The 25720-nt window shown below is 46.4% G+C and overlaps 2 protein-coding genes across 4 annotated transcripts in view; both read left to right on the top strand.

Annotated features, from left to right (window-relative positions):
• The window catches only part of LOC135822286 (myosin-IIIb-like), a 31815-nt gene extending 11819 nt beyond the window's left edge, over positions 1-19996 (top strand). For all 3 annotated transcript variants that reach the window (XM_065335021.1, XM_065335020.1, XM_065335019.1), the window contains exons 13-43: positions 168-251; positions 953-988; positions 1397-1511; positions 2915-2966; positions 3385-3483; positions 4297-4402; positions 4723-4858; positions 5314-5385; positions 5922-5986; positions 6581-6651; positions 6916-7060; positions 7484-7564; positions 7853-7925; positions 8541-8632; positions 9110-9191; positions 9718-9765; positions 9974-10158; positions 10581-10636; positions 11034-11142; positions 11367-11519; positions 11989-12070; positions 12681-12761; positions 13214-13294; positions 13933-14010; positions 14924-15004; positions 15327-15431; positions 15798-15920; positions 16254-16334; positions 16686-17085; positions 17551-17952; positions 18688-19996. In XM_065335021.1, the coding sequence (XP_065191093.1) occupies positions 168-251; positions 953-988; positions 1397-1511; positions 2915-2966; positions 3385-3483; positions 4297-4402; positions 4723-4858; positions 5314-5385; positions 5922-5986; positions 6581-6651; positions 6916-7060; positions 7484-7564; positions 7853-7925; positions 8541-8632; positions 9110-9191; positions 9718-9765; positions 9974-10158; positions 10581-10636; positions 11034-11142; positions 11367-11519; positions 11989-12070; positions 12681-12761; positions 13214-13294; positions 13933-14010; positions 14924-15004; positions 15327-15431; positions 15798-15920; positions 16254-16334; positions 16686-17085; positions 17551-17952; positions 18688-19234 (3921 nt within the window). In that variant the 3' untranslated portion in view covers positions 19235-19996. The remainder of the gene's footprint in view (positions 1-167; positions 252-952; positions 989-1396; positions 1512-2914; positions 2967-3384; positions 3484-4296; positions 4403-4722; positions 4859-5313; positions 5386-5921; positions 5987-6580; positions 6652-6915; positions 7061-7483; positions 7565-7852; positions 7926-8540; positions 8633-9109; positions 9192-9717; positions 9766-9973; positions 10159-10580; positions 10637-11033; positions 11143-11366; positions 11520-11988; positions 12071-12680; positions 12762-13213; positions 13295-13932; positions 14011-14923; positions 15005-15326; positions 15432-15797; positions 15921-16253; positions 16335-16685; positions 17086-17550; positions 17953-18687) is intronic.
• A 794-nt stretch (positions 19997-20790) lies between these two features.
• Positions 20791-25720, top strand: part of LOC135822281 (putative methyltransferase C9orf114 homolog) — a 16707-nt gene continuing 11777 nt past the window's right edge. Inside the window, exons 1-3 of the mRNA XM_065335013.1 lie at positions 20791-20971; positions 23632-23820; positions 24869-25018. Of these exons, the coding sequence (XP_065191085.1) occupies positions 23649-23820; positions 24869-25018 (322 nt within the window). The 5' untranslated portion in view covers positions 20791-20971; positions 23632-23648. The remainder of the gene's footprint in view (positions 20972-23631; positions 23821-24868; positions 25019-25720) is intronic.

The raw sequence follows: 25720 nt of genomic DNA, 5'->3' as shown, positions 1-25720 counted from the left end.
TGTATATGTGTGTATGTGTGTGCGTGTGTGTGTGTGTGTATGTGTGTGTGTGTGTGTGTGTGTGTGCGTGTGTGTGTGTGTGTGTGTGTGTGTGTGTGTGTGTGTGTGTGTGTGCGTGTGCGTGTGTGCATGCACACGTGCATGCCTGTGCATGTGTTGATACGTAGTGCTGTGTGATTAGCGGAGAAAGCGGGTCTGGCAAGACAGAAACTGCCAAGTACCTAGTCCAGCAATTCACTAAACTTGGAAAGGTGAGTGACCAAAGTGGCTGTCTTTGTTACTTTGCAGGTATCAGAATAGCTTGAGAGACTCTTCAGAAGACCTCTGCTGTACAAATATGACACATGACAAAACTATAGTTATGTTAGGCTGTGGTCATGCTGCAAAACATTCTACATAACTAACCGAACCGTTATAACTGGGGAGTATGACATGCTCGTGTATACATTGCAATCGTGTATACATTGCAATCGTGTATTTTTTTATTTTTTACTAAGTCCACTATGCTCCCGAATGAATGCGGAAAGTGGTGGCGGGGCCCTGCTGCTCAGCCGACCTTGGTGGTCTCGGCGTCTGCACAGACAAAGCGCGACAAGAAAAAATAGAGAAGGAGATAGGAGACATAAGAGAGAGAGAGAAAAGAAAAACAAGACGAGAGCAAGACATGTATACGTAAGTGCAGCGCCCACACATCCTGTACATTGCAATCGTGCAGTGACTGTGAAGACAGGCGCGTAGCACTGCATTTGGAGGTGGTCCGGCAAGAGGGGGGTCCGGGGGCTGTCCCCCGTGAACAATTTGAAATTAGGGTGCATAATCCTTCATTCTGGGCACCTTTGACCGTGGTCGGGCAAAAAAGTGGTCCGGCCAAAACCGGACCGGCCGGACCGGCTGTTACGCCCCTGGAAGAAGTCATCTGACGTGTGATTCTGTGTTTCTGCATTGCCTGTAGGCTATAAATCAGAACCTGGAGAGTGGAATCCTCAAGGTGAGAGACAGAGGGAGTGCGGTGGGGATAGTGTGTGAGAGAGAGAGAATGGGGGCGGTGGTGAGAGTGAGAGAGTGAGTGAAATAGAGTGCGGTGGTGAGGGTGAGAGAGAGAGAGTGAGAGAGTGACTGAGTGTTAGATTGAGAGGGTGAGAGAGTGTGAAAGAGATGAGCATAACATTGACTAATTGAGGAGAAATTGTGACTTCATCTGCCATTGAATATGTTTTATATTTCATTAGTCAATGATGAAATGTTTGAAGGGTAAACTTGCTGCTCGCTTTCCAATAATGTGTTCCTATTTGAGCCGCAACTCATACTGCACTTGCTGAACTTGATGACATTGTCAACCCTACTAGTTTCACGGTTGTCTACACTCTTGTACAATTTACAACTCGTTTGTCCCTAGGTCAACCCGTTATTTGAAGCCTTTGGAAACGCTAGCACCGTGATGAACGGCAACAGCAGTCGCTTTGGAAAGTACCTGATGCTCAGCTTCCTGCCGACTGGTCACATTGTCTCAGGTTGGCATGGCAACTCTAGTGTAACTGTTGGGGTAATTAGGAGTCCTAGTACTTCAGTGCTTGCATTTGTGGTGTAGTGTTATGATGCTCTTACAATAGTGAGAGTTCCCAGATTGCCTAGAGTGCTCAACACCACAAGGATGGATCATTACGGTAACACCACAAAGGCAGAAGAGAACAGAGACAGCCGGCTAGGTCATCGTTGTAACGCAAAGCTAAGGCAACCCTCAGACAACTGATGCTCTTATGTATTCCTGGTGTGTATATACTTGTGTCGTGTCCGTGTGTTGCTATCTGTATTGTATTCCGTCTGCTCCTACATGTATCTTTGTCAAGTGTTTTGCCGTGGCGTCGATGTGTCTCATCTATTAGTAGCGTTGGGAAACATATCACTATTCATGCTTTGCTGGCTGGCTGCTCGCGCCCTTCGCTCCTTCAGCTTGCACGCTACTAGGACATAATAGCAGTATATAGCTCGATGCTTTGCTTCGAGAGGTAGTTGTTGTTCTTGTTGCTTCTCTGTTGCTTGGTCCTAGAGTGAAGCTTTGGTCTTCTTGTGTGGCGAGGGTGAGGAATGGGTATCTGGACTCCTGGTATATTTCCGTAAAGAACCGGGAATTGTAGAATCCTGAGAGTATGTCTGGCCAACTCCCCGGTCATGACACTTGTAGAGAGAAGCTTGAAGGTGTTCTACTTTGTACACATGTATTTGCACGGAGGTGATCATTTAGGTATAATTAACAAGTTAACAACTTTTAAAAATAGTTGAAGAGTGTGGGGTTCTGCAGCAGGAAGCAGTGTGGCTGTGTGGAACCAAAGTCTCCCACTTCTGTGAGAATTCTAAACGAGTGTACATATGTGGAGACAACCATGCCCTTGGCTTATACTGAATGTCACACACAAGAAAACTGGCTGGCTGCTCTTGTAGCTTTACATTTTTTCTCGCACTGGGAAAAGCAGCTAGAACCGTTGATCTTTATGTTCTGAAAGGAGAGTGAACTGATCTGCACTGTGTGTGCCTATACGGCTAAAGGATCGTGCATGCCTAATATGCGATTGTACCATGCTGCTCATGCCTACAGTCATTTAGAATATGGACTGCAAAAGGCAAGGTCAGAAGAATAGGCTTTGGCGGTAAAATTTATGTCAGATTTATAATTACGGAAAATACGATCGCGTTCGCGACAGGGTAAAAAATGATCAGGAATGATTGTGGGTGACAGCATTGGCTGGTATTATAGCACACTCTCTCTCGTACATTCCTGTTGTCATTCGGATATCTAGGAAAACTCAGTTATCATCTTCTCCCCCTCCCCCCTATCATGTATTAATTTAAGCTTTACAGTTTCCACACTTGAAGTTCACAACCCATGCTCTGCTTCACGCTCTATTGTTACATGCAGCACAAGTTTCGCAGTACCTCCTCGAGTCGTCGCGAGTTGTTTTCCAAGCACCGTAAGTCTGTTTGGAAATCACCTGTATGACATCCCTACCATGCGGTGTTGCTGTAGAATTTTGTGTGCGAATTGGATGTACACTGTATGAAACATCTGATGAATCCAGCTTATCCTACCCAGGTATACGTCGCACTGGCGTTTCTTCCATGAGTCTGCGCCTACACTTTTGTACATGCTTCAGCAAAATGCAGAGTTTACTTAAAACGTCTTCGTGAGTGCCTACTGCTGAGCAGATGGTACAACCTGGGGATAACGTATCCATGTATCCCGATCATTTTTCTCTGGTAAACTCTTACCTAATACTTCATACTGGAATTGAGTTCAAGTGACATATTTGGGCTATTCTGTGTGTGTGTGTGTGTGTGTGTGTGTGTGTGTGTGTGTGTGTGTGTTCTTGTGTTGTGTTCATGGTGCAGTGGAGAGAGGAACTTTCACATCTTCTACTATATGTACGCGGGCCTGAGTGAGCGTTCCTTACTAAATCGCTATCAGCTCATCAATATCAACCAGCACAGGTCAGCTGACTATACTGTAACAACAGAATTACAGTGTGTCTTGTCCATCTTGGAAGTTTACCGAAGAGTTTATTTTGCAGTGATTTGAACCTTTTTCAAGTACAGTCAGACCTCGCTTCATTAATTTAACCGCACACATCCGTTCTCCACAAAAATATTCCGGATAGGCGAGGGAACCGGATAATCGAGCACACCAACTCCTGTTTTGAGTTGTTTTTCTTCTCTGTTTTTCTTTCCCTACTAGTTGCTGTTACACTCACTGATCCTTATGCACAGATATACAGCATTCCCTCACTAGTGGGACCATTGTTATTAGGCTAGGGCCTGTTTCGGACTTCCCACTCTAAATAAAGAATACAAACAACAAACAAACAAACAAACAAATACTGTATGTATGCACTGCAACTGCTGTACATCGGTAACCAGCGATTTTCTTCCTGATGGTGAGGGATCCGGATAAACGAGGACCGGATAAGCGAGGTGTGACTGTACTCGTAATATGAGTACATTATACTGATCTGAAGTCTAACCCGTTTAATGACTATCCCATGATGTTTACCTAGCCTGTCTTTGATGACAGGTTTTAGGTCTACAAAGGTCCAAATGCATTTTAAGTAGCATAGTGTGGGACTGAGACACAGGTGGTCTGTAAAGTCAGTCAGTGTCTTAAGACAGGTGATATGTTACTTCAGTGGCTGGTCATGGCATGTGTATACCGTAGGGATGAATTGCTTTCAATCAGACCCCGCCGCCAAACAGGTTACGCCGTGCTCAGCTCACGCCTTGGCTGTTGGAATGTGTGGATATGTGCAGGTATCTGAGGTCCTCCCAGTCCGAGGTGAAGCAGTCAGCAGAAAGCAACCGTGCTGCATTCAAAGACATTCTCAAGTGCTTCAGCGTCATGGCTTTCTCGGACATGGTTAGTCCTAGTATTACTTAGAACACAACTTAGCGTATTCTCCTGGGCCTGGAATGCACTGGAACATAAGCCATTACCCCCCCCCCCCCCCCCCGCCGTCCCTGTTGCTCTCCGGGAAAGCATCCCATTGACTTTAGTATTTTGTGTGCATAGAAGTGAATACGTGGGGCAATGATGTGCAACAAGGTGATTTGAGCCCAATTTTCCAGATGTAATTATGCTGTGATCACCCCAAGAACTCCTGTGCTTTTGTTAAGTCATACATGTGTAGCTATGATGTGGCTGTCACATGTGTGTTTTCTCTTGCACACGCATTCCAGGAAGTTGATAATATCATTCACATCCTGGTAGCCATACTGCACATCGGCGATGTACAGATCAGAGCGGATACCTTCGCCAGCGCATCACACGGCATCGATGCCAGCATCGTTGCCAATCCGGACAAACTGCCTGTCGGTAAGTTTATAAGGGTCACAGATTGCGTTTTCAGTTGACAGACTTTGAGCGGTATGCAACTGCTGTTCTAGCTGGAAGGCAAGTGTTGAACATAGCATTGTCATGCTTGGCATACATCGGTGCGGCATACATCGGTGCGGCCTTATCCCGCATCAACACAGTTGACTTGTCTTATGTGCTCAAGTATTACCGTATTTCCCCGATTATAAGTCGCACCTTTTTAGACTAAAATCCAGGGTAAAAAAGGGGGTGCGACTTACAATCGAGCATGACTTACTACCGAAGTGAATATATCGCAACAATATTGCTCAAACCTGAAAATGGGGGTGCGACTTATAATCAAGTGCGACTTATAATCGGGGAAATACGGTATGTGATATTCATCAAATGAAGGTCTAGACCTCGTGATGTGGCTCTCTCTCTCTCTCTCTCTGTGCCGCTCTGTGTCTGCTCAGTTGCATCACTTCTTGGTCTGCGGACGGATGACATTGTTCAAGCCCTAACAACCAGTGTTGTCACAGCAAAAGGTGAGTTCAACTGCAGTAAAACCTGTGACTAACGACCACCCCTTGGGACCAGAGAAAGCGGTCTTTAGTGGCAGGTGGTCCTTAGTTAGAGGTTTGCACCGCACAACCATAATTATATGAATGTGAGACCGTCTGTGCCTGGTGAAGTGGTCTGTAGTACCAGGCTGGTTGCTAGTCATGGTGGTCTTCAGTTACAGATTTCACTATACCTGAAACATGGGATGAACAGAGCTCTATGATAGCAAAGGTGATTGGCAATCAATACTGATTGCAAGGCCAGGCAATGTAGCAGACTGCTAACTTCCGTAGCTGAAATAGGGCCTGGCGATACACTTTGCCAGGAATTTTTTCTAGCAACTCAGACCCAGTGGTGCAGAAACTAGGTAATGGGGAGCAGAATTATCACTAGCTGACACTAGCTGGTTGCAGCAAAAGCAGCATCAACAGCAGTAGTAGGAAAGTCCACTGTGCAGAATTCCAAACGTTTTACTGCTGTGACTTCACATTCCCTGTGCTCTACTTGACCTTTCCACTAGGTGAGGCCATTGTACGGCCCAACACTGTGGAGGATGCTGAGGACTGTCGGGATGCCATGGCCAAGGTATGCAATGCTTGAATTTACTGCAACACAAAAAGTGACAAATACTTCGAAATAGGCATGGCAATATATGGACTGTTCAGTGTTGAGTTCCGCTCATGTTACAATATCTAATTGCCTGGAAAGTGTGCTATTCCTTAACTTCGCGCTCCGTGTACTACTGGAATCCAATCCTTGTCATTTTAGCTTCCTTAATTTTGTAACTGGAATGATGAAGTGACTTGAAGTGACAGCCATTGGGAGCCATCAACAAATTTGTTGGCCGCGGAACACTGATATGCCAGAAATCTGCCTTTGATATGCTTCGCAGAAAACTCTCGCTTTGCAGAATGCAGGCTGAACCCTTCAAGCATGAAATGCTCCTTATGAGTCGAGTGTATCCAATACTGTTCTTAGTTGCAAGAATCCCGGCACGAATTCTTTTTGGCACCCCCGTTCCGGCAAGTGAGTTAACTGTCACTGCAATGGCTAGTATTTATTACATTTCCGAACATGAAGATGCCGTGAGGTGTTATCCCTTGGATTAAGCGCTTGAAAGTCGAAGTTCTACGGTGTGTTGTACTCAGCCTCTGCCATGGTGTTATCCTGCGTATACAGGAGCTGTATGGAAGGTTGTTTAGCTGGCTGGTGAACCGCTGCAACAAACATCTTCAGTCCAAGCGTCAACAGTAAGAGCATCATCCCGGATATCCACTCATCGTTGGTCTATTCGACAAGCATTGCCCAGCATGCGTTACGTAACCTTTTCAGTCATGTTCACAGTACACGCTCACTCTATGCTCTTTGATACATGTACCGGTGTGTGTGTGAAGCACTTGTACCTTGCCTCAGAGTGAGTGAACCAGCACACATGCATGACCCTGGCTAGTCAGGGCATGCTATTCTGCCGTATACCGATTGTGTTGCGCCGTTCTATTGTCTTCAATGCGCAGACACTCTGAGCTCCTGGAGGTCGGAATCCTGGACATATTTGGCTTTGAGGACTTCAAGACCAATGGATTTGAGCAGCTGTTCATCAACATCACAAATGAGCAAATCCAGTACTATTTCAATCAGCATATCTTTGCTATGGAACAGGTATGGACTAGCTACAATCCTTCAAGGAAAATGTTTCCATGACTGAGATTTCCCACCTCGGGACCATTTTGGGGCCAGGATAATATAAATGCACCAGTTTGAGGTACAGTGTCCGGTTGATGCGACTGGTGTGTAGGAGTTGGGTCGAAGGTGCCACCGAGTACTCCGTTCCTGAAACAGCCCTGTAGTGGACTGTTCTGTCACACACGCGACGTGCTGTGCCTTATAAAGGATTGTGCTGCATGGTGCAGTGGCACTCAGGTGGATCCTCCACCATTGTGATATTGCTGTTAGTGTTTACCTGGTCACTGAAGCCCTTTAGAGAGCCGCTTATCATCCTGCATGATCAAGTTTGACTCGCGCAGAACCATTGTTGTGTTAAGCTGTGTTGCAAAGCAGTGTTATGTGCTGGCTCCTGTGCAGGCGGAATATACCAGTGAAGGCATCTCGGCAAGTTCTGTCCCGTTCTTGGACAACTCTCCGTGTTTGGCAATGTTCTTGCAGGTGAGAATCATGCATAACATTCTGCACGTACGACAGTGATGCTCTGCTGCTAAAAGGGAAGCACGCATGCAATTGGGTATATTCCCGTAGAAACACTACCATGATGGTGTGATGCTAAGTGGTAAGCATTGGGAGTATAATATTTGACTCCTTAAAGTGTCAGCGTTGTGAATGTTGTGCGTAATACAAACGAACCATGACAGCATCATCAGGCGACAAACATCTGCTTGAACTTCCTCCAACCATTGCCTGTGTGTCCGTGTGTCATTGTTCCATTGCTTCACGCAGAAGCCATTGGGAATGCTGGCATTGCTGGATGAGGAAAGTCGATTTCCGAAGGCTACCGACAACACTCTGATAGGTGAGTGTTTCTCCTGGTTTTGTAAATGGAGACCGTTCTCGAATGGGTTTATCTCAGAGAAGAAAGGTCTATCTCCACTAGGTAGTCTTTGAGAAATAGAGCAGCTGACAAATTGTCACGGTAGCACTTTGGTTCCATCACCGTCCTTCTTGGTTGAGTTTAGTGAACAGAATCTGTACCCATTGCATGAAGATAGTGTTCTTTTACAATGCATGCACTAGCTAACTTGTGCATAGACTGATGTGTCTTCCTGACCATCTGTAACAATGGTTTGGTTTGGGTAGAAAAGATTGTAGAAGAAGAGAGAAGAAAAGAGAAGAAACACATGGAAACGAGTTATGCAGCAACTATCCCCGACTGTAACAAGGTGATAAACGGTCAGAAAGTGCGATAATAGGGCACAAAACTGACAGGCTACTGAGACATTCATCGACCTGAGACCTAGCTCTAACACATCTCCAGTGCGCAAACCAACAGCCTTCCAACTTGGAAGGTCCATGGTTACGTAGGACCGAAGAGGGGAAGGGTCAGTATCCGAGTTTAAAAGATTGTAGGCATGCATTTTTTGTTTGCTTGAGCTTTCTTCACTGTCTTGCCAATATGTTCTCCATTCAGACAAGTTCCACACACACTTGAAAGACAGTGAGTTCTACAAAGCGCCACGGGACAACTCTTGTCAGTTCACGATCACTCACTATGCTGGAAAGGTAAGCAAAGCGCCCTGTGCATCTGTCCCCAGACGCTTGGAGAGAGTAGCTGTGTTTTGGACCGGTGACGGCTTGAAAACCCACTGTATACTGTGCAACTTGCTCCATATTCTACCGCGTACCTTTGCATTCATTTCACATTCATTTGTCATTGGCAGTCATTTGACGATCGAGGAAATGTTGAATAAATACAAATACAAAAGAAACATGGACCAAGGAACTACAAGTTACGCTATAATGTCCACTAACACCACCAATTACTAAACAATCAGCTCTTGCATTTTTCTTTCCGAACGCTGCTTCTGTACTTGATTGTGCTAACTGCTTTACATGATGAACTCCACATTGTGGAAAGCTGCATGCCCACTCTAGTCCTGTGAAAACCTGGTGAAGGTGACAGTGATGATGATAATCTCACAAGTGCTGCCTACATTGTGTTTGTCTGTGTCGTGCTTTCTGCCGGTTGCCGATGCGCAGGTAACATACCAGGTTGCCTCGTTTCTGGAGAAGAACAGAAACACGTTGCCGGTGAAGATGACAGAGCTACTGTTTCAAGCAGGTATACATAATGGATTGACTGTATACTGTATATCGATACTCTGAAGTTTGAGGGAGACTACCAATACCGTTGTTGTTAGAGCACTTCTGCATTTTGAACTGCTGAGCAGTACATTCAGCCTTGATAGCAATTAAATTTCCTCGCACACCATGCGCTCTAAGCCAACCAACCTATTATCCTCTTCTGATTCTCACAACAATACTTCGGTATGCCATTATAAAACTTTCACTTCGCATTGTCCCAGGCAAGGAGGTGGTAATCTTCAAGGTTAGGCAGATATATGGTGGTTAGAATTTTAGGTTGAAAGCCGACTGTTTTGAATATTTGCCATACGGTTCTACGCCAGCACTGTCCCAAGACTGGAGCATGCAACAGCAATGCATAGGCTTCGTGTTGCCAACCACATCTACCACACCTACATAGCCGAACTCCGTAATCTCTTGATCACAATTTAACCCCAAAATGGTCACCTTAAGCCAATCCCCTGTTGATTGCACTGCTTTGCATGTATTTCCTCTTCGCCCAGGCAACAATCTTGTACAGCAGCTGTTTGATGTCAAGCTCACGAAAACTGGTAAGACCGCCGGAGCAATATCTCGACTGAAACTACCCGATACAATACCACTAAGATTTCTTGGATGTGATCTGCAAATTGACTACACCGTTGTTGTGCTCAGCGGCTGACCAGACAGCTGCAAGTTCACACTAAAGAAACAGATTTTCCGTAACTTACCATAGCGTGTATACTTGACTCTACCTGCCTCTTATCTACATCTCTGCAGGAAACTTGCCGCCTCAAGCATCGGCTTCGAGATTAGCCGCACCTCGAACTGCTGGTGCTAATCGAACAGGCAAGCAGCCCATTGGTAACAAGCGTGTGTCCCAATCCAAGTTGATGGTGAAACCAGCTGCCGGCACTGGCATGACCACGAGTAGACGAATGCAGACTTCAGCCTGGCATTTCACTGTAAGTGGAGTTGTGGACACCTTATCACTCTCTTTATATAGCCATGTAATGTATGTAAGAGGCTGTAGTCACCTAAGATGAAACTGTGGCATGAAATCGAGACAACTTTTGCCTATGCAAGTTGTTTTTTCTGACTCCATATGAACCACTGTACCCAGATAAGACCGCATGTTGGTACAGCATGCAGTAGTATATGAAGGCCATAGACGGAATACCAGTGATATGCGCCAATTGTGCATATTTCTGACCAATTAGGTTTGGATGCAAACGTATTTGGATCTTGCCAAGTAAATTAAATTTTATCAGGGGCCGTATGCATGTTCAGTGCCCCACACTGCCTGGAATTATTAGTTTTATGGTGAAAATACTTCTGAACCATGTTCACTGTGTGCTGTTACAATGTATGTATGCTTTTGATACAGAACTCTCTCAGTGAACTGCTCACAAGAATGCAAAATGCACAGCCACACTTCATCCGGTTAGTAGCTGACAAGAATCGTCTATGCTTGTCTAACATCGCCCCATTGCACATTTCATGGTACCGCTCATAGACACTGTATGTATATGACTGTAGAATTTCGACACAGGTTCGGTTTAACACAGGTCCAGCATGATACTCCGAGTGAGATATATTTACTTTTGTTCCACTGGATTTTCGTTAGTACTGAAACTCTGCATGTTCATGTATAGAGCACTCTGACCAGTAGTCAAGGTTCTCTTGCAGGTTCAGTTACAAGTTGAAACATGGCAAGCTCCTGAAATGCGGACCGGTCACATAAGATAGGTGGTGGTCTCTAATGGCAGGTGGTGGCTACACACAGGTTTATTGCCTGCAGAATTACAGCCGGTTGGGTGTGTTGTTGCTGTGTATGCAGCTGCATCAAGCCAAACAACATCCAGCAAAAGTCAAAGTTCATCATGGACAAAGTGCAGCATCAACTCAAGTACACCGGGGTGCTGGAAAGCATCAGGATACGGCAGAAAGTGAGTTACTCTGTAATCATGATGTTTGGTTTAGGCTCGTTAGACTCGGCGGATATTTCTCTTCGGTTGGACGTAAGCATTGTTTCCCAAAGAACTTGTCTTACCTTCAGCTGGCATCTTTGTGTACACAATATCTCACTACTTCTTTCTTGCTATCTGTAATCTTCTGACATGTAGTGGACTGACCATCAATCTGTTGTTGTTCTAATCCAACGAATGCGCAGGGCTATTCCCATCGCATCCTCTACTCGGACTTCTGCGAGCGCTACAGGATCATTGCTTACCCGCTGACGCAGCGTGTTCGACCAGGCTCACAGCCGTGTGACGCCATCGCCAAGAAGTGCGGCCTTGCCGACTATCAGCTAGGCAAAACAAAGGTGCGGAGGCGATCCTAATTGCTAGAAAACCTTTCGAGCTGACAAGAGTTTGAACGTAGATGCACGCAGCAGAGTGGAGGATGGCGATTTTCTTACAAGTTACAACCTTTAAAGTTTTCCACTTGACATGATCACTAACTGAATAGTTACTGTACTGGATAAAATCTAAAACATCATCACATACACAGAATGCAATAAACAGAAGTCAACTCAGAGCTTTGACCGAGAATTTTAGGGAGTATCAACTAAATAGAGTGGTTGCCAGTTGAAAAGCTGTCCTTTGTTTATGTCTCCTAGTATGTTCATAATGTAGGCTGCAGTACAGGTCATGCCAATCTGCTGTACAGGTCATGCCAATCTGCAGTACAGGTCATGCCAATCTGCTGTACAGGTCATGTGCCAATCTGCTGTACAGGTCATATGGCAATCTGCACGTACATGTCTGTGCTTTCTGCTGTTCGACGTGTAGATATTCCTACGCTACTTTCACATGGACATCCTGCTGAAGGAGTACAGCAGGTTTGACCAATCCGCACGGCTGCTGCAAAAGCGTGAGTAACAGCAATGCCAGTCAACACACTGTAAGACCTGCAGTGATAACTGTACCATGTGACCATTGCTTAAGGGACTGCCAAACAATGGTTGCTGTGAACGAATGGTCATCCTATCCTAATCAGGGGGAGGTGGGGGAGTATGAGTGGAAGTAAAGCCTTGGTTATGGTTTTAGTCTTCGTAACCGAGGTAATTGGCGCATTGAAGTGGTCCCCGTCACAGGTGATGGCCTTACAAGAGCGGTCTCGTTTACAGGTTTTGGCCTTGTCAGAGTGGTCTCATTTACAGGTTTTGGCCTTGTCAGAGTGGTCTCATTTACCGTTTTGGCCTTGTCAGAGTGGTCTCCTTCACAAGTGGCTGCCTTCTAAGAATGGTCCCCTTTACAGGTGTTACTTTGTAATGGCCAGGATACACACTGGGTGGTGCTGAATAGTCCTCGGCATTCGATACCTGCAAAACCATCCTCACCCCAACCCATGTTCCCAGTCTACCAGGAGAGTGCAGAAAGGGTGGATATCTCAATGATGTCTTCAATAAACCTCTGCTTGCCTCTGCTAGTATGCACCCATGCCTGTCTATAACATGGTGTTGTGTTGTTGGTCTATATAGGTGTGCGGGGATGGCTAGCCAAACGTGCCTATCGCAAGATACTGCAACAGCGACAGAGTGCAGCCATCACACTGCAGTCAGGTGAGAATGCAAGACTGAGTAGATGGCATTGCACATACTAGTGAGCAAATCTCATTTTCTTTGCATCTTTCCGGCTTTCCAGCTTCTCTTTTTTCCGGCTGTACATTGGCAAGGCTACCATACTGCCTGAGTGAATGCTGCTTCACAGGGGACCCAATGTCCAGTACCACACAGAACAAGTACAGTAAAACCTGTAACTAACGGGCATCCCCTGAGGCCGGAGAAAGTGGTCTTTTGTGGCAGGTGGTCTTTAGTTAGAGGTTTGCACCGCACAGCCATAATATGAATGTGAGACCGTCCGTGCCTGGCAAAGTGGTCTGCAGTACCAGGCTGGTCGCTAGTCACGGTGGTCGTTGGCTACAGGTTTTCCTGTACATTACAATATGGGTGTGATGAGTATCAAATTTCATGTTTTGCTGTGTTCTGGTGCTATGGCCTCTATCCTTTGGCAGCTATCCGTGGCTGGATACTGCGCCGTCGGTATCGCCGTCGCAAACAGCGCCTGATCAAAGCTGTGATCGGAGTTCAAGCCTGTAAGCCAATGGTTCCCCACAGCAAGAGTACATAGGCAATAGTATACAGTTTCTCTCTCTCTCTCCCTCTTGGGCTGTGATGAGCTCACGCACAACTGCATTATTAGTGCATCATATTTGGCTAAAGTCTGATTACTAGTGTTTGGCAGTATATGCTTGTCAGGTAGTTGCCATGTCATATCATCAGGATCAGGACGAGTGGATCCACACCCTCCGTTGTTCTGCGGTAGCTTCGATGTGCAAGTTCGACCTCTGACTGCACATTGCAGCATCAGTGAGCGAAAAGGCCCCGAAGAACTGATAATTATAGTGAAAAAATTCCACCATGGGCTGAGAGATCGTGTGATTAGTTGAGAGATGCTATTATACCCGGGGATGTGCTTGCGACATTGACTATATTTATGACTTGAACACCTCCAAGTTGCTTAGGACTACTTGTAGTCTCTCCAGGCAGCTTGTTTCTTAGTAGTGCTTGTATTAGGAGCAGTTGTCTGTAGATCATTCAAGGGCATAGCAGCAGTAGACACATGTAACAACTACACCGGAACAAGAGTACTGTGAGACTCACGGGCAGTAGTGGTTGCACTGCAGCAGAGCATGCTTGAGACCGTGTCTCCACCTGCTTCTGTGCCATGCAGGTGTGCGTGGCTGTCTGGTACGGCAGAATGTCAAGCGAATGCGACAGGAGCGTGCAGCAAGCAGAGTCATTCAGAATGGTAAGCATGCGCCACACTCGTATGTTTTCTAGGAATGTGATCATCGGAACAAACAGTCTTTGTGGGGATTAAGACAGTAGAGAGGTTAAGATGCACGAAGATTCAGCTCGTGTGATTTGGATCGCGTGTCGAAAAACAACGCGAGATTAGCAGCTCACGTCAAAATTTGGGAGTTTTACGCCGAATTTGACATGAAATTGCGCGTGAAGTCGGAAGTAACGTGCATCTTAACCTCTTTATTAGGGAGGTTTCGCTCTACGTAATTACGTATGAAAATCCGTATGTCGTACGCGCCGGGGAGCGAGGGCAACTTTCATACGTAAATCTCTCTACGGATTTCCGTAGGAAAGCTCTTTCCTACGTTGGGTCCTCCGTAGGACTTTTTGAAATATTTTTTCGCATTTTCCGCATTTGTCCATGGCAACATTCAAGCCGCGCGAAACACAAGGTACACACACCGTACACCACGTGCAAAATATAAGGGAAAACGCGGTTTCGGTTCATGGTGCATACGGTGGGCGCATGCAGCCAACGCATCTCCAAAGCAACAACGCATGTTGAGCAGTCGTGGAGAAATCACGTAGAGCGAAACCCAACAGCTCTGATTTTTACGTATGAAAATTCCGTGCAGTTCATACGTTATTTTCATACGTAATTCCGTAGAGCGAAACCTCCCTATTATCTCTCCAACACCTTCACCACTATGGTCTGTCACTATTGAGGAATTGAAGAAAAAGAGTAAGATGTCAGTTCTGGTTAGAGTGTACATGTATTATGTGCATAGGTGAATCTAGTGGAAAGGTTGTGTAAAGCAAGTACGAGTCCTGCCTAAAGAAGTATGCTGTCACTATCTTGTACGCAAGTTAGCTTTGATTCATTGCCTGATTCCTTGTGTCCGTGTTGTATTGCGTAGTTGTGAGAGGCTGGTTGACACGCATACGGTATAGGCGACTTCTAGCCAAGCGGCAACAGTCAGCCATTATCATACAGACTGGTGAGTAACGTTGGCATGGCGGGTTTGCATTCAATTTGGGACACATCTACGTCTCTCTCTCTCTCTCTCTCTCTCTCTCTCTCTCTCTCTCTCTTCATTCCTCGCTATCAACTGCTCCCTTGCTGATCTGTCCTTTCTTTCCATACTTCACCTCAACGATGATTTAACCCACAGGCGTGTAATTGGGATCACATGCATTCACACAATACGTCTTGACACCCATGCTCCATAGCAATAGAGTAATGTGGTGTAAATTATCACATGGTGAGACACGCAGCCTGAACAACACTCTCTCCACTACCTTCCCCTGATGTTCTCGCAGGAATGAGACGAATGGTTGCGCAGAAGGAACTGAGAAGACGCAGAGAAGCGAAGAGACGCCAGGAGCTTTGGCAGCGAAACAAGGCGGCCATTGCAATACAAACCAGTACGTACCCTGGTCTGGCACATGGCACATCTTAGTGAACCCAGTGGTGATGAATGTTGCATCTACTCATTGTTTGAACAATAGTCATGGGCTGGTGTTGACATTCTCTTCGGTGCTTCATGCAGTACTTGATCACTCTTGTGTGATCTTTTGACAGTCAATCCCGCACATGGGAATGACTATTTAAAATTAGGAATAATTGCAACAGTCAAACATTCATAAGTTTGAGGGATTCAAAACTGATATAATACTGATATTGCAATAGTGTGATGTGATGCCATAAACCAGGTCGATCTTTTGAAAAGGAACCTATTCCGGATGATATGCGTGGCAAACATTATAATTATATTGTTACTCCTGTGATAGATGTTCGTCGTTTTCTTGCGCGCCGCCTGCTGAAGAGACTGAAGGATGCTCGCCAGCGAGAGCTCCAGCTGCTGCAGAAGCTCCACTCAATGCGGTCTAGAGCTGCAGTCACCATTGGCAAAGGTACTGTAATGCTGGCAGTGTTCAGAGGGTTGAGTCACATTGCCAGTGACAACATAATACATGTACAACTGCCATGATTTTGATAGTGGTTTTTGAGGCTTTCGATCGAGCTTGCAGGATGGGATGTGGGTTTGAAATCTCTATTCTCATAATTGCCAGTGGCCAATAAGAGATAGGTTGTTGTTGTCGTTTGAAATCTTTTATTCTCGCGATGGCCTGTGGCCATTAAGAGAGCGTTGTCATTGTTGTTGTTGTCGTCGTTGTTGCTATTGATGTCGTTGTTGTCGTCACTGCTGCACAATACCAATGTGATCTCTTAACTCCTGCGTGCAGTGATCAAGGGATGGCTGGCCAGGGTCAAGTACCGGAGATTGCTGGAAAAGCGATCTCAATCAGCAATCGTTCTGCAACGGGGTGAGTCCAACTGGAACCCAGTGGCAGTGGACCCTGGAGATTTGAAAGTTGTGGCTTGCACATGTAGTGTGCGTGTGTGTTTGTGCATTCGTACGTTGACATGTGCAAGTTTCCCAATGGCCCACATGGCACATTGACAGCAAATACTCAAGTGTATCAGACACATCACTTATGCTCACAAGTGAAAGGTGATGTCACCAGAATCATGTGGGCCGAGTAATATTTGCAAGAAATTGTCATTTCGTGCGCCGAAGTCTTCCCTTTGTGAGTATTTTTCAAGAATTTGTCTTACTCTCATGGCATTTCTCATGTCATTCTGTTGTTTTCTGATTGCTCCCACTGTCCATGCAGTGTACAGGCAACGCATGCACAGGGCACACTGCAGGGACATAGTCAGGGCTAAGACACTTGCCAGGATAGCAGAGGCCGAAACGCTGGAGCGCAAGCGCCAGTCTGTGTTATCGCAGCTCCTGGGCAGTGTACCAACGCGAGACAGCACGCGCGACAGCCGCAGAGCCAGTACCGGCCGTGGCCTACAAACTAAACCTGAAGCATCTCAGGTTGCAGTTGCCACCGCGGGAGAAGAAATCCCGGAGAGGGCAGGAGTGAATGATACCGATGCTGGAGTCACCGTCCCGGAGAGGGCAGGGGTGGATGACACCGACAGTGCAGTTGCCGGGAGCTCGCGTGGCAGTTCAACAAAGCTCACCAATGCATCCAGTGCTAGTATACAAACCTCAGCAATAAACAGGTAAGACTTTGATGAGGACTAGTGCAATACACGTACTGACGTAGATTGACTACTACACTCCCGAGCCTCATCGGCTTGGCTGAGTACTCTTTCTGGTTAGAGTACTTATCAGCCTTCGTGCAGAGCTCACTTTGTTTCCCCCATTTAGAGCACTCTGATATCGACGCTCTGAGCCAAATTAATTAGCGTTGTTGTCAACTAGATCTCATTGTGATCATTTAGTACAGTGACTCTAAGCTTTGCTGATGAGAACTAACAAGGTCAAAACAGTTAAGCTATCCGGATATAGAGAGGAATACGGGCATCGTACAGCTACAGCTGAGCCACAAAGTGCACGGGAAGAATTGGATTCCAGTCCAAGTATGGAAAAGGGTGTGGAGGAAGAAAAGAAAACCACATGATTCTATGTGGTTTGGCTAAGCGTGCGCGCACGTGCGTGCGTGTGTGTGTGCATGTTCTCTCCAGAGTGTCAGACGATGATTCCAATCAAGACCAGAACACCAATGCCAACACAACAGTGGCACCTGCACCGCCACAGAGTTCAGTGGAAGACTCTCGAAAACCCGCCATCCCGACTGCTAAAACCATCGAGCCAAGCCCGTCGCCCCATACGCAGCCTGAACGCAGCATGGTCACAGAAAAGCTGCACTTCAAACGCAAGGAAAGTATCACGGGCGGCAAGCTTCCCAGAGTAGAGACATTGCCCAAACCAGCACCGGCAGCACCACCATGCCAAGTGAAAGATGACAAGCAGTACAGTAAGAATGCTTCTGGCAGGGACGGGTTGGTGTTGCCAGCCTCACGCAAACTGGCAAGCGGTCCAGAGAAGCATGACACTGATGGCGCAGCATCAAGCACAGCCGACAGGTGAATACTGCTACGAGTGACTGTGGTGGTATTGGCTGGTTTTCGCTTTGATAAACCTTACTCCGTGTGGTGTGGTGTGGTGGTTGATAAACCCTACTCCATCACAAAACAAAAAGAGGTCTCCGCACTGCAAACATGTACAATGTCTCCACTGTACACTGGTTTGCCACCCTAAAACATTGCACTCCAGGCGCGTGCGCCGGTGCCCTTCAAGGGGGGTTTCCGCCCCCCCCGGAAAAATTTCAAAAAATGAAGCAAAATCCTGCATTTTGAGCGAAAAAAGGGGGGGTTCCGGGCACCCAGGAACCCATACGGGGCACGCACCTGCACTCCCTGATAGAAACCCACTCAGCTTACTCTAATTTCAGAAATTTTACATGCTCAGTATTTTCGGTATGAGGGCAAAAGGGCAGGTTAGGTGAACGGAAATTTTAGGCAGAGAAGCAGTTCCCTATTGGATTATGTGTGTTAGTGTTTGTTCGGTGTATTGAAATTTTTGGTATGAAACAGATGCACCGAAAGTACCGAAAATAAAAGTACACCGAAAAGGTGTGAAATTACAGTATGCGAGTCATCAGCATGACCCGGCATGGCAGATATCAGGACTGCGCGCACTCTGGCCTTCGTTGGACATACTAGTAGTCAGAAGAATGCCTAGGTGTACCATGCATGCACTGACAGAGTGCACACAAGTTTCTATTCACTGTTTTCTTCACATTGCTATTTCCTATTCAGGGACGGTGTTTCCGCTACTCCACTGCCCACCGTGGATAGTAAGACCAAACAACAACTCGATGAGAAGAAGTCAGCTGCACCGGCAATCCAGGACAACTGGACGACGACAACGGTCGTCAAAGATACGACAACAACAGCGGTCGTCAGGGATACGACAACAACAACAACGGCAGTCAAGGGTGACGTCTCTCGCAAAGTGCTCGGCTTTCAACAGGCATCGTCTCAACGCCCCAGCACGAGCAACCAGGGGCCGAGTGAAGGCAAGGCAGCCGCTCAGCAGTCAGCCCGCAACATCCGTGTCAGTCAGCTCGCCGCCAAATTCAATCAAATCTGGAGTGAGCCAGCAGATTCGGCAGCAAAGCCACCAGCAGCAGCAGCATCCCGGCCCACCACACGGCCAGGGAAGCTGACCAGACCTGCCGCCTTTCAAGCTGACCCACTGCAGCAGGCTGGAGATACATCCTTTTTGCCACTAGCAACGCAGATCCGCACGAAAGGCAAGCAGGACCGCAAGAAAGTGGGCTTCTTCGAGTTCACTTTCCAATGATGACGAAGTGGTGGTTGATGATGAAAGTGGCGGTGCTCATGGTTGCCATAACTACATGACTCTGAGGGAATTGCCAAGAATGGAAGTATGAGCAATGCCTGTGAGTGTGCTGCAATCAGCGGTGCAATGTTCAATACCAGGCTACACAATCGTACCTAGGTACAGGCCCCGGGGCTATGCATGATGTGTAGAGTGTTGGTGCTACTACAACAACTAACTACAGCACTGTGCATGTAGGCTAATACTTTGTACGGTGTAGTGTACGCTTTACTTGGTGCAAACTGCGAACGCACGAATTATTACCATTCCCATTTATCACATCAGATATTCGAAATTGTATGCGTACTGCCACCATGATTGCCAAGTACAAGGCTCTGATCTGCAGTCAACTCGTTGCAGAGTTCTCCTGCATTTATTTTTAATTTTTTAATGTAGTGGACATGGAAGATAGCTTCAAACTAACATCAGTTTGTTTTTAAACTTACTTCATTGAAATGTTTGTTGAGTGGCTTGAGAATTCTTTCTTGGCTTGTTTCCATGAATCACAATTCACAACCAATGGGTCTATTTCAGACCTTGTACAGATGCTCTTTTTTCTATTTAAGTAAATTATAGAAACGTGCCGAGCACTTCAAAGGATGTTTTGCAGCGACGTCATGTAACTATTCAAGTTCTCAAACTGCTAAAACAAGATCGTAGCCGAAAGCATTCCATTACGATATGCCCATGTACTCATTATTTATGAAAATGGCATTGTCCCGACTCTGGGGCTGGCGGATGTGGGAATATTATAACCGTGCACATGAGCTGATCAGTACTAGCAAGAGTCCATAACCCCTGGGGTTATGGACTCTTGCAACCATGGTACCAGTCTATACATCTATGTACCCTACCACAACTACCCAGGGGCGTAGCAGCCGGTCCGGCCGGACCGCTTCTTCGGCCGACCACGGCCAAAAGTGCCCAGAATGCAGGGATTTTGAACCTTCAAAAATTTCAACATTTTCCAGGGGGCTACCCCCAGTCTCCCTCCGGCCGGACCACCTCCATGCAGGTATGTGGGTGCCCTGTTTCGACCTTCTTACCAGTACAATCTGGCGTCCCGAATACCGGTACCATGAATACTGGATTTACTGCTGAAGATCACAGAAAAGTTCTACATGACATGTACAAAAAAAACCGTGTGCATGTACCGGTAGTCGGTACTGCAGATGGTCTTGTTCTATTGTCCACGATGCTTACTGTGGAAGGACTTGTCTCTCAGCTGACGGACAAGGTCAGTCTGACTCTCGATAACTTCCCTAAAACAATATTCTCCCAGACTAACTTTTGCTACAGGGATATTTTCTCCGTCCACGGCCATACCAACAAGATGGTTGAAAAATGAAAATTGTGTAGAACTCCATGAAGTGTTCAAGTGACTCGAATCAAAGAGCACAAAAAGTCAAGCACGTGCGATGTCTGATGATCGTGACGTCAGTTGTAGGCCAACACAGACAGACGTCGAGACGAACTAAACGAACAACTGGCATGCATCGAAATATCTGACATTTCATGGGTCATGGAGTATCCGAGTTGGAGATAATTTTTTTGTGATTGACACCAGATCAGAGCTAAAAGAACGACGTGTTGCTGTACCAGAGTTATCCGTGCACTTGCTGGGCGGGATTGCTGTCCTCTTGCCATTTTCTCTCTACCCTCTCCTGGGTGGGTGTTTTCTATTTGGAGGTCCGAAAGGTAAGTATTTTTTTAGCAATAATTTCAAAGAATTGTTTTCACTTTCAACGAGACAAATCTTTTGAATAGGATCTTATCGATGGGGCACAAGTGCTTGAAAAGGCACGGCACAGTACACCGATCACGCTCTTAGCCGACATAGCGTACACGTCCAATGAGCAATCATATGTCCGTTGTTGAGATGATAAAAATCATCGGGACATCAATCTTGCTGAATGGTGAAGTTAGGTCCATCAGTAGATGTAAATGGTGACTTACTCACGGAAATGATGATGCATGCCGTGCAGAGAATAATGCATGCGCTCTCCTAATACTTACATGTACATGCAGTACAGCCAGACTTCGCTTATCCGGTCCTCTTTTATCCGGATCCCTCGCCATGCAGAAGAACATACATGTAGCTGGTTACAGATTTACAGCATACGTGATGCATCCAACATAACCGGCGTTCGGTTATCCGGTTCCCTCGCCTATCCGGATATTTTAGCGGGTAACGGATGTGTGCGGTTAAGCGAGGTCTGACTGTACAGGTATGTGAGTGTTCTCCTACTGTAGCGGACATAGAAACCCAGTCGGTTGACCGGGGCCGGCGCCCTCAGCGTGTAAAGAACGCTGCGTGCAGTGCACAAAGTCATGTTGCTCCGCTGTGACCAGCACGCTGCAGCGCGTAATGCATGTTCCGCTTATCCACGGCTGCGTGGCCAGCGCCCTGTGGCCGCTAGAGGTGCGACCGAATTTCCATGTCCACGACAGTAGTACACATAGGTACATACATGTACCTGTTGATCGGTTCTTGGTCTTGCCGCCACTGATGATGATTATAGTCAGGAGCACTATTTCAACACAGTGTGTCTCTCCCCCTCCCCCCCCCCCCCCCCCCCCCCCCCGTGAGGACCTCGGGTAGACGGGTACAGTATAGTACCCGAAAACCCGAAGTCGCAGATGACATGATGTACAGTGCACGTGTACGAATTTATGTAATACTCTGCATGTGTGCCCAGTGTGTAAGGGAAGGGGTGCATTGTGGTGCTACCATGGAAACATTACCCCATCGGGTACCTGCGCTACCCGTGGAAAACTCGAACCCGATACCCGAAGAAAATGCTACCCGACTCAGCCCTATGAATAATCTACCAAACAAGGTGTACATGCATCCTGTGTGTGTAGATTTCAGATGTTCTGCAGCGTAAATGTAAATGCCGTGTATGAGAATATTGGGCCTGGAAAAGTCGATATCGAGACAGCTCCGCCTCACACTTCAGGCAATTGTGTTGGCGCCTTGATTGACACGGTGGTGTTAGGGCATGTAGGGCGAGTGAGTGTCGCAGGGACCGCTCGGCCTTGGCGCTGTTTGGCAGGCGTGCGTGTTAGTAGGTTTCTTTGTCGTGCATCGGTAAGAGTGTGATAGGTGCTGTCAAGAGTACATAACCAAGAGTGTGCAACTCGACGACCCCCCCCAGCCCACGGCGGAATTTTTTTTATGACATCAGTCTTTGGTGGCTGTTTGGCTCGCTGATGCCATCATGCGTAGCCAGAGATCAAAGTACAGTCCGTATCGCCTATAAGGTTGGCGGCTATAGTAATATACCGGATATAGTGATCAATTCCTCAAATTCATTTTCATTCGCCATAACTAAGTATACACAGTTATCGCGTATAGTAATAATCGTCTATAGTAATATATCGCCTATAGTGATCAAATTCATATTTCAAAAGACGTTTATTACACTATTTTTGCATCGGTTATAGTGATTGATGTAAAATCAAGCGATGTCAGAGGAGAACAGGGTGTTACTTCTTCGTGAAGAACTTGTCCAGTGAGTGTTGTTTGGTGAGTTTTGCTTGTACAAGTTGCCAAAATATGCCTCCATCATGAGGAAATCCTGATTTTTTTGTGTCAGGCGCTACAGCCAGCTACAAGACATTGTACATGTATGTAGTGCGTGTGTGCACGGTGCGCTGAGTCGTTTGACACCCCACTCGCATACATTGCATGCAGTATCGGTCATAGTAATATCGCTTATAGTGATAAAATGCTCAAAATCAAACACCAACGCTATAGGCGATACTGACTGTACAAAGAATTTGTATATCACAGCTACGGTAGTCGAAGCAGAACAACAGACGATAGATCGATGTGTCCTGAACCTGGTGAACTCTACCATATCTACAAAAAATGGGCGGGAAAGCATACGCACTTGATCATACTTCAGCCAAAGAATGACGCAATAAAAAAATTCCGCCGTGGGTGAACCCATCGCAGCTCGAGATAGGAGTTGCACACGCTTGGTTATGTACTCTTGGTGCTGTATTATAACGACTCTTACCGGATAGCATATGTGCGTATGTTTGCTGCATCCACATTACCCTTGTGCCAGGCACCAAGTTCCCAATTCACTGTGGGTGATGTGGGTAACCTAAAGGCGATATCAAACGCTCTTCAATGTTCTCTCTAACGATCACAGCACAAGTATTTATTTTATTTTATTTGCCCACCTGTTGTGTGTGTCCTGTATAGTCTGGGGGGGGGGAGTCACGTAGCTACTTCAACGTAATTGATTGAGCCCTGTTGAGATAGAAGTAGACTATTGAACCGTATGGCGTATATGCAGTGTATGTTCTTACTTGTGCAACTGTTGTTGTGTTCTGCGTTTGCGTAGACTGCCCGTGACGTGCCATGGGCAAGCCCGAGCAACCGTCCACTGTGGAGACACGTAAAAGGAAGTCCGATGATGTGAGTGGTGAGGACGTCTCGCCACAGAAAAAGAAGAAAAAGGACAAGAAGAAGCAGCGTGCAAGGGAGATGGACACTGAAATGTCTCCATCATCCAGTACCGTAAATAGTCCAGGTATGTGGGGACTCGAGATTTCTTGTCTTCCTTTTTGGAAAGTTGTGAACAAGCACTGCTCGTGTTGCCTGTCATTCTGCATGGCTGGCATTCATTACCAATACAATATTGCTCTGCGCCAAGTGGAAATGTTCGCAGATTGAGGTGTTTGCATCCCAAAATGTGATGTGATACGGGATAATCAATCATGCAATTCTCCTGGTCGTGGTGCTGATCTCTTGATCCTCCTGCGTACCGTATTTTTCCGGTTGTAAGTCGACCTTTTACGACTTAAAATAGAAGGAGAAAGGGTGGGGGTCGACTTACAACCGGGATTCGACTTATAACCGGGAACTATCAGTATCTTACAAAAAATGACCTGCACTGCATGCACGAGTGCACCATGTTTACACATTTTTGCCAGTTTATTGGCCTTTTTCAAGGATTGGGACGTTATATCCTCCAATAAGGAATGTTTACATGATTTGTTGATGTGTTAGTAGCAGGAGGTGGTTAGTAATGCTTCTTTGGGTGAAAACTTTAAAACGCAGAATTGAGACCTCCAGATAGGGGGGTCGACTTATAACCGGGGTCGACTTACAACCGGTAAAATACGGTATATCTACATGTAGGTGTGCGGGGAAAAAAATGGAAAGACCAAAAATAGGGATTCACTGGCCAGAAAAGTCACTTCAAATAGCTCTATGGTGTAGACCAGGCTGAATACTGACGGTCAATTCTTCAGCCTTGCAAGCTATTGAATGGTGCAATCCCAGCACAAGTTGCTATGGCTTCTGTCGTAGCATTGCTATCATCGCCTCCGGCGATGGGCGTCAAAAGGTCAAAAGGTCAAGGTGAGCAGTGTCAGTGTCTTGGTCAATTCATGGCCGGTCACAGTCACAACCTCTGTTCTGCATTACGTGCCTTTACTCTTCAATCCCCCTCCCCTCCTCTCCGGCCAGCCTTGCGTTGCTTGTGTTGGGGCTTTTCCAAGCAACTGTGGACAATGTATCCACATTCTTTTCCTTGCCTCGTTGTGTCATGTGTTTGTTTGTGCATGGATCGTCAGTGGTAGGAAAGATCAAGAAGGAGAAAGTCGGCAGTACCGGTGTCGATGTTGGTGAGCCGCATGGGAAGATCAAGAAAGAGGCGAAGAAGCACAGACCAGCAGTGACCGAGGCGGCATCTCCATCAGCTGCAACACCTGCTGAAACATCAGGTAAGGTGGCGGGCAAAGTCCTGGCGCCCGATTATCAATCAGTTCATAGTATTGTAAAGAAAAAGGACCAAGGAACTACAAGTTATGCTATACTGTCCACAAACACAAGCCACTAACACTTGGTTCTTTTTCTTTCCTTTAAATTCTTTCTTGGCTCTCCATCCCAGTCATCATAGTACTCTAATTTCAGAAATTTTCGGTGCTCAATATTTTCGGTATGAGGGCAAAAGGCCAGGTTAGGTGAACAGAAATTTTCGGTACAGGGAAGCTGTTCCCTATTGGATTATGTGTGTTAGTGTTTGTTCGGTGTATTGAAATTTTAGGTATGAAGCAGATGCACCGAAAGTACCGAAAATAAAAGTACACCGAAAATTTGTGAAATTACAGGATTTTATTTGTATTTATTGTATCTTTGTGGTGGGTCTGATCTACTCACCTCCCACCACCGCTTTAGGATCTGCATCTGCACCTTGATCCAAGAGGGTGGTGGCGTTCCTGCGGATGCGGAAAACCTGGCTTCCTGCCGAGTCTCACGTGAACCATGACATTTTTTTAAATTTGTTTTATTGTATTTAACCAGAGGCTCAAGGCTCGGAGAAATCACATGTGTTCAGAAAGAGTACAAGAGTATGGTAGAGCTGTGAAATGCAGAAATCTGTAGCTGAGTCACCATGTACGCGTACTTAGTGAAATTCTAGCCCT

Source organism: Sycon ciliatum, chromosome 8, assembly GCF_964019385.1.
Source record: "Sycon ciliatum chromosome 8, ocSycCili1.1, whole genome shotgun sequence".
In the NCBI taxonomy this organism is placed as follows: domain Eukaryota; kingdom Metazoa; phylum Porifera; class Calcarea; order Leucosolenida; family Sycettidae; genus Sycon; species Sycon ciliatum.
Note: the sequence above shows the minus strand (reverse complement) of the source record. Positions and strands in the feature narration are given on the sequence as shown.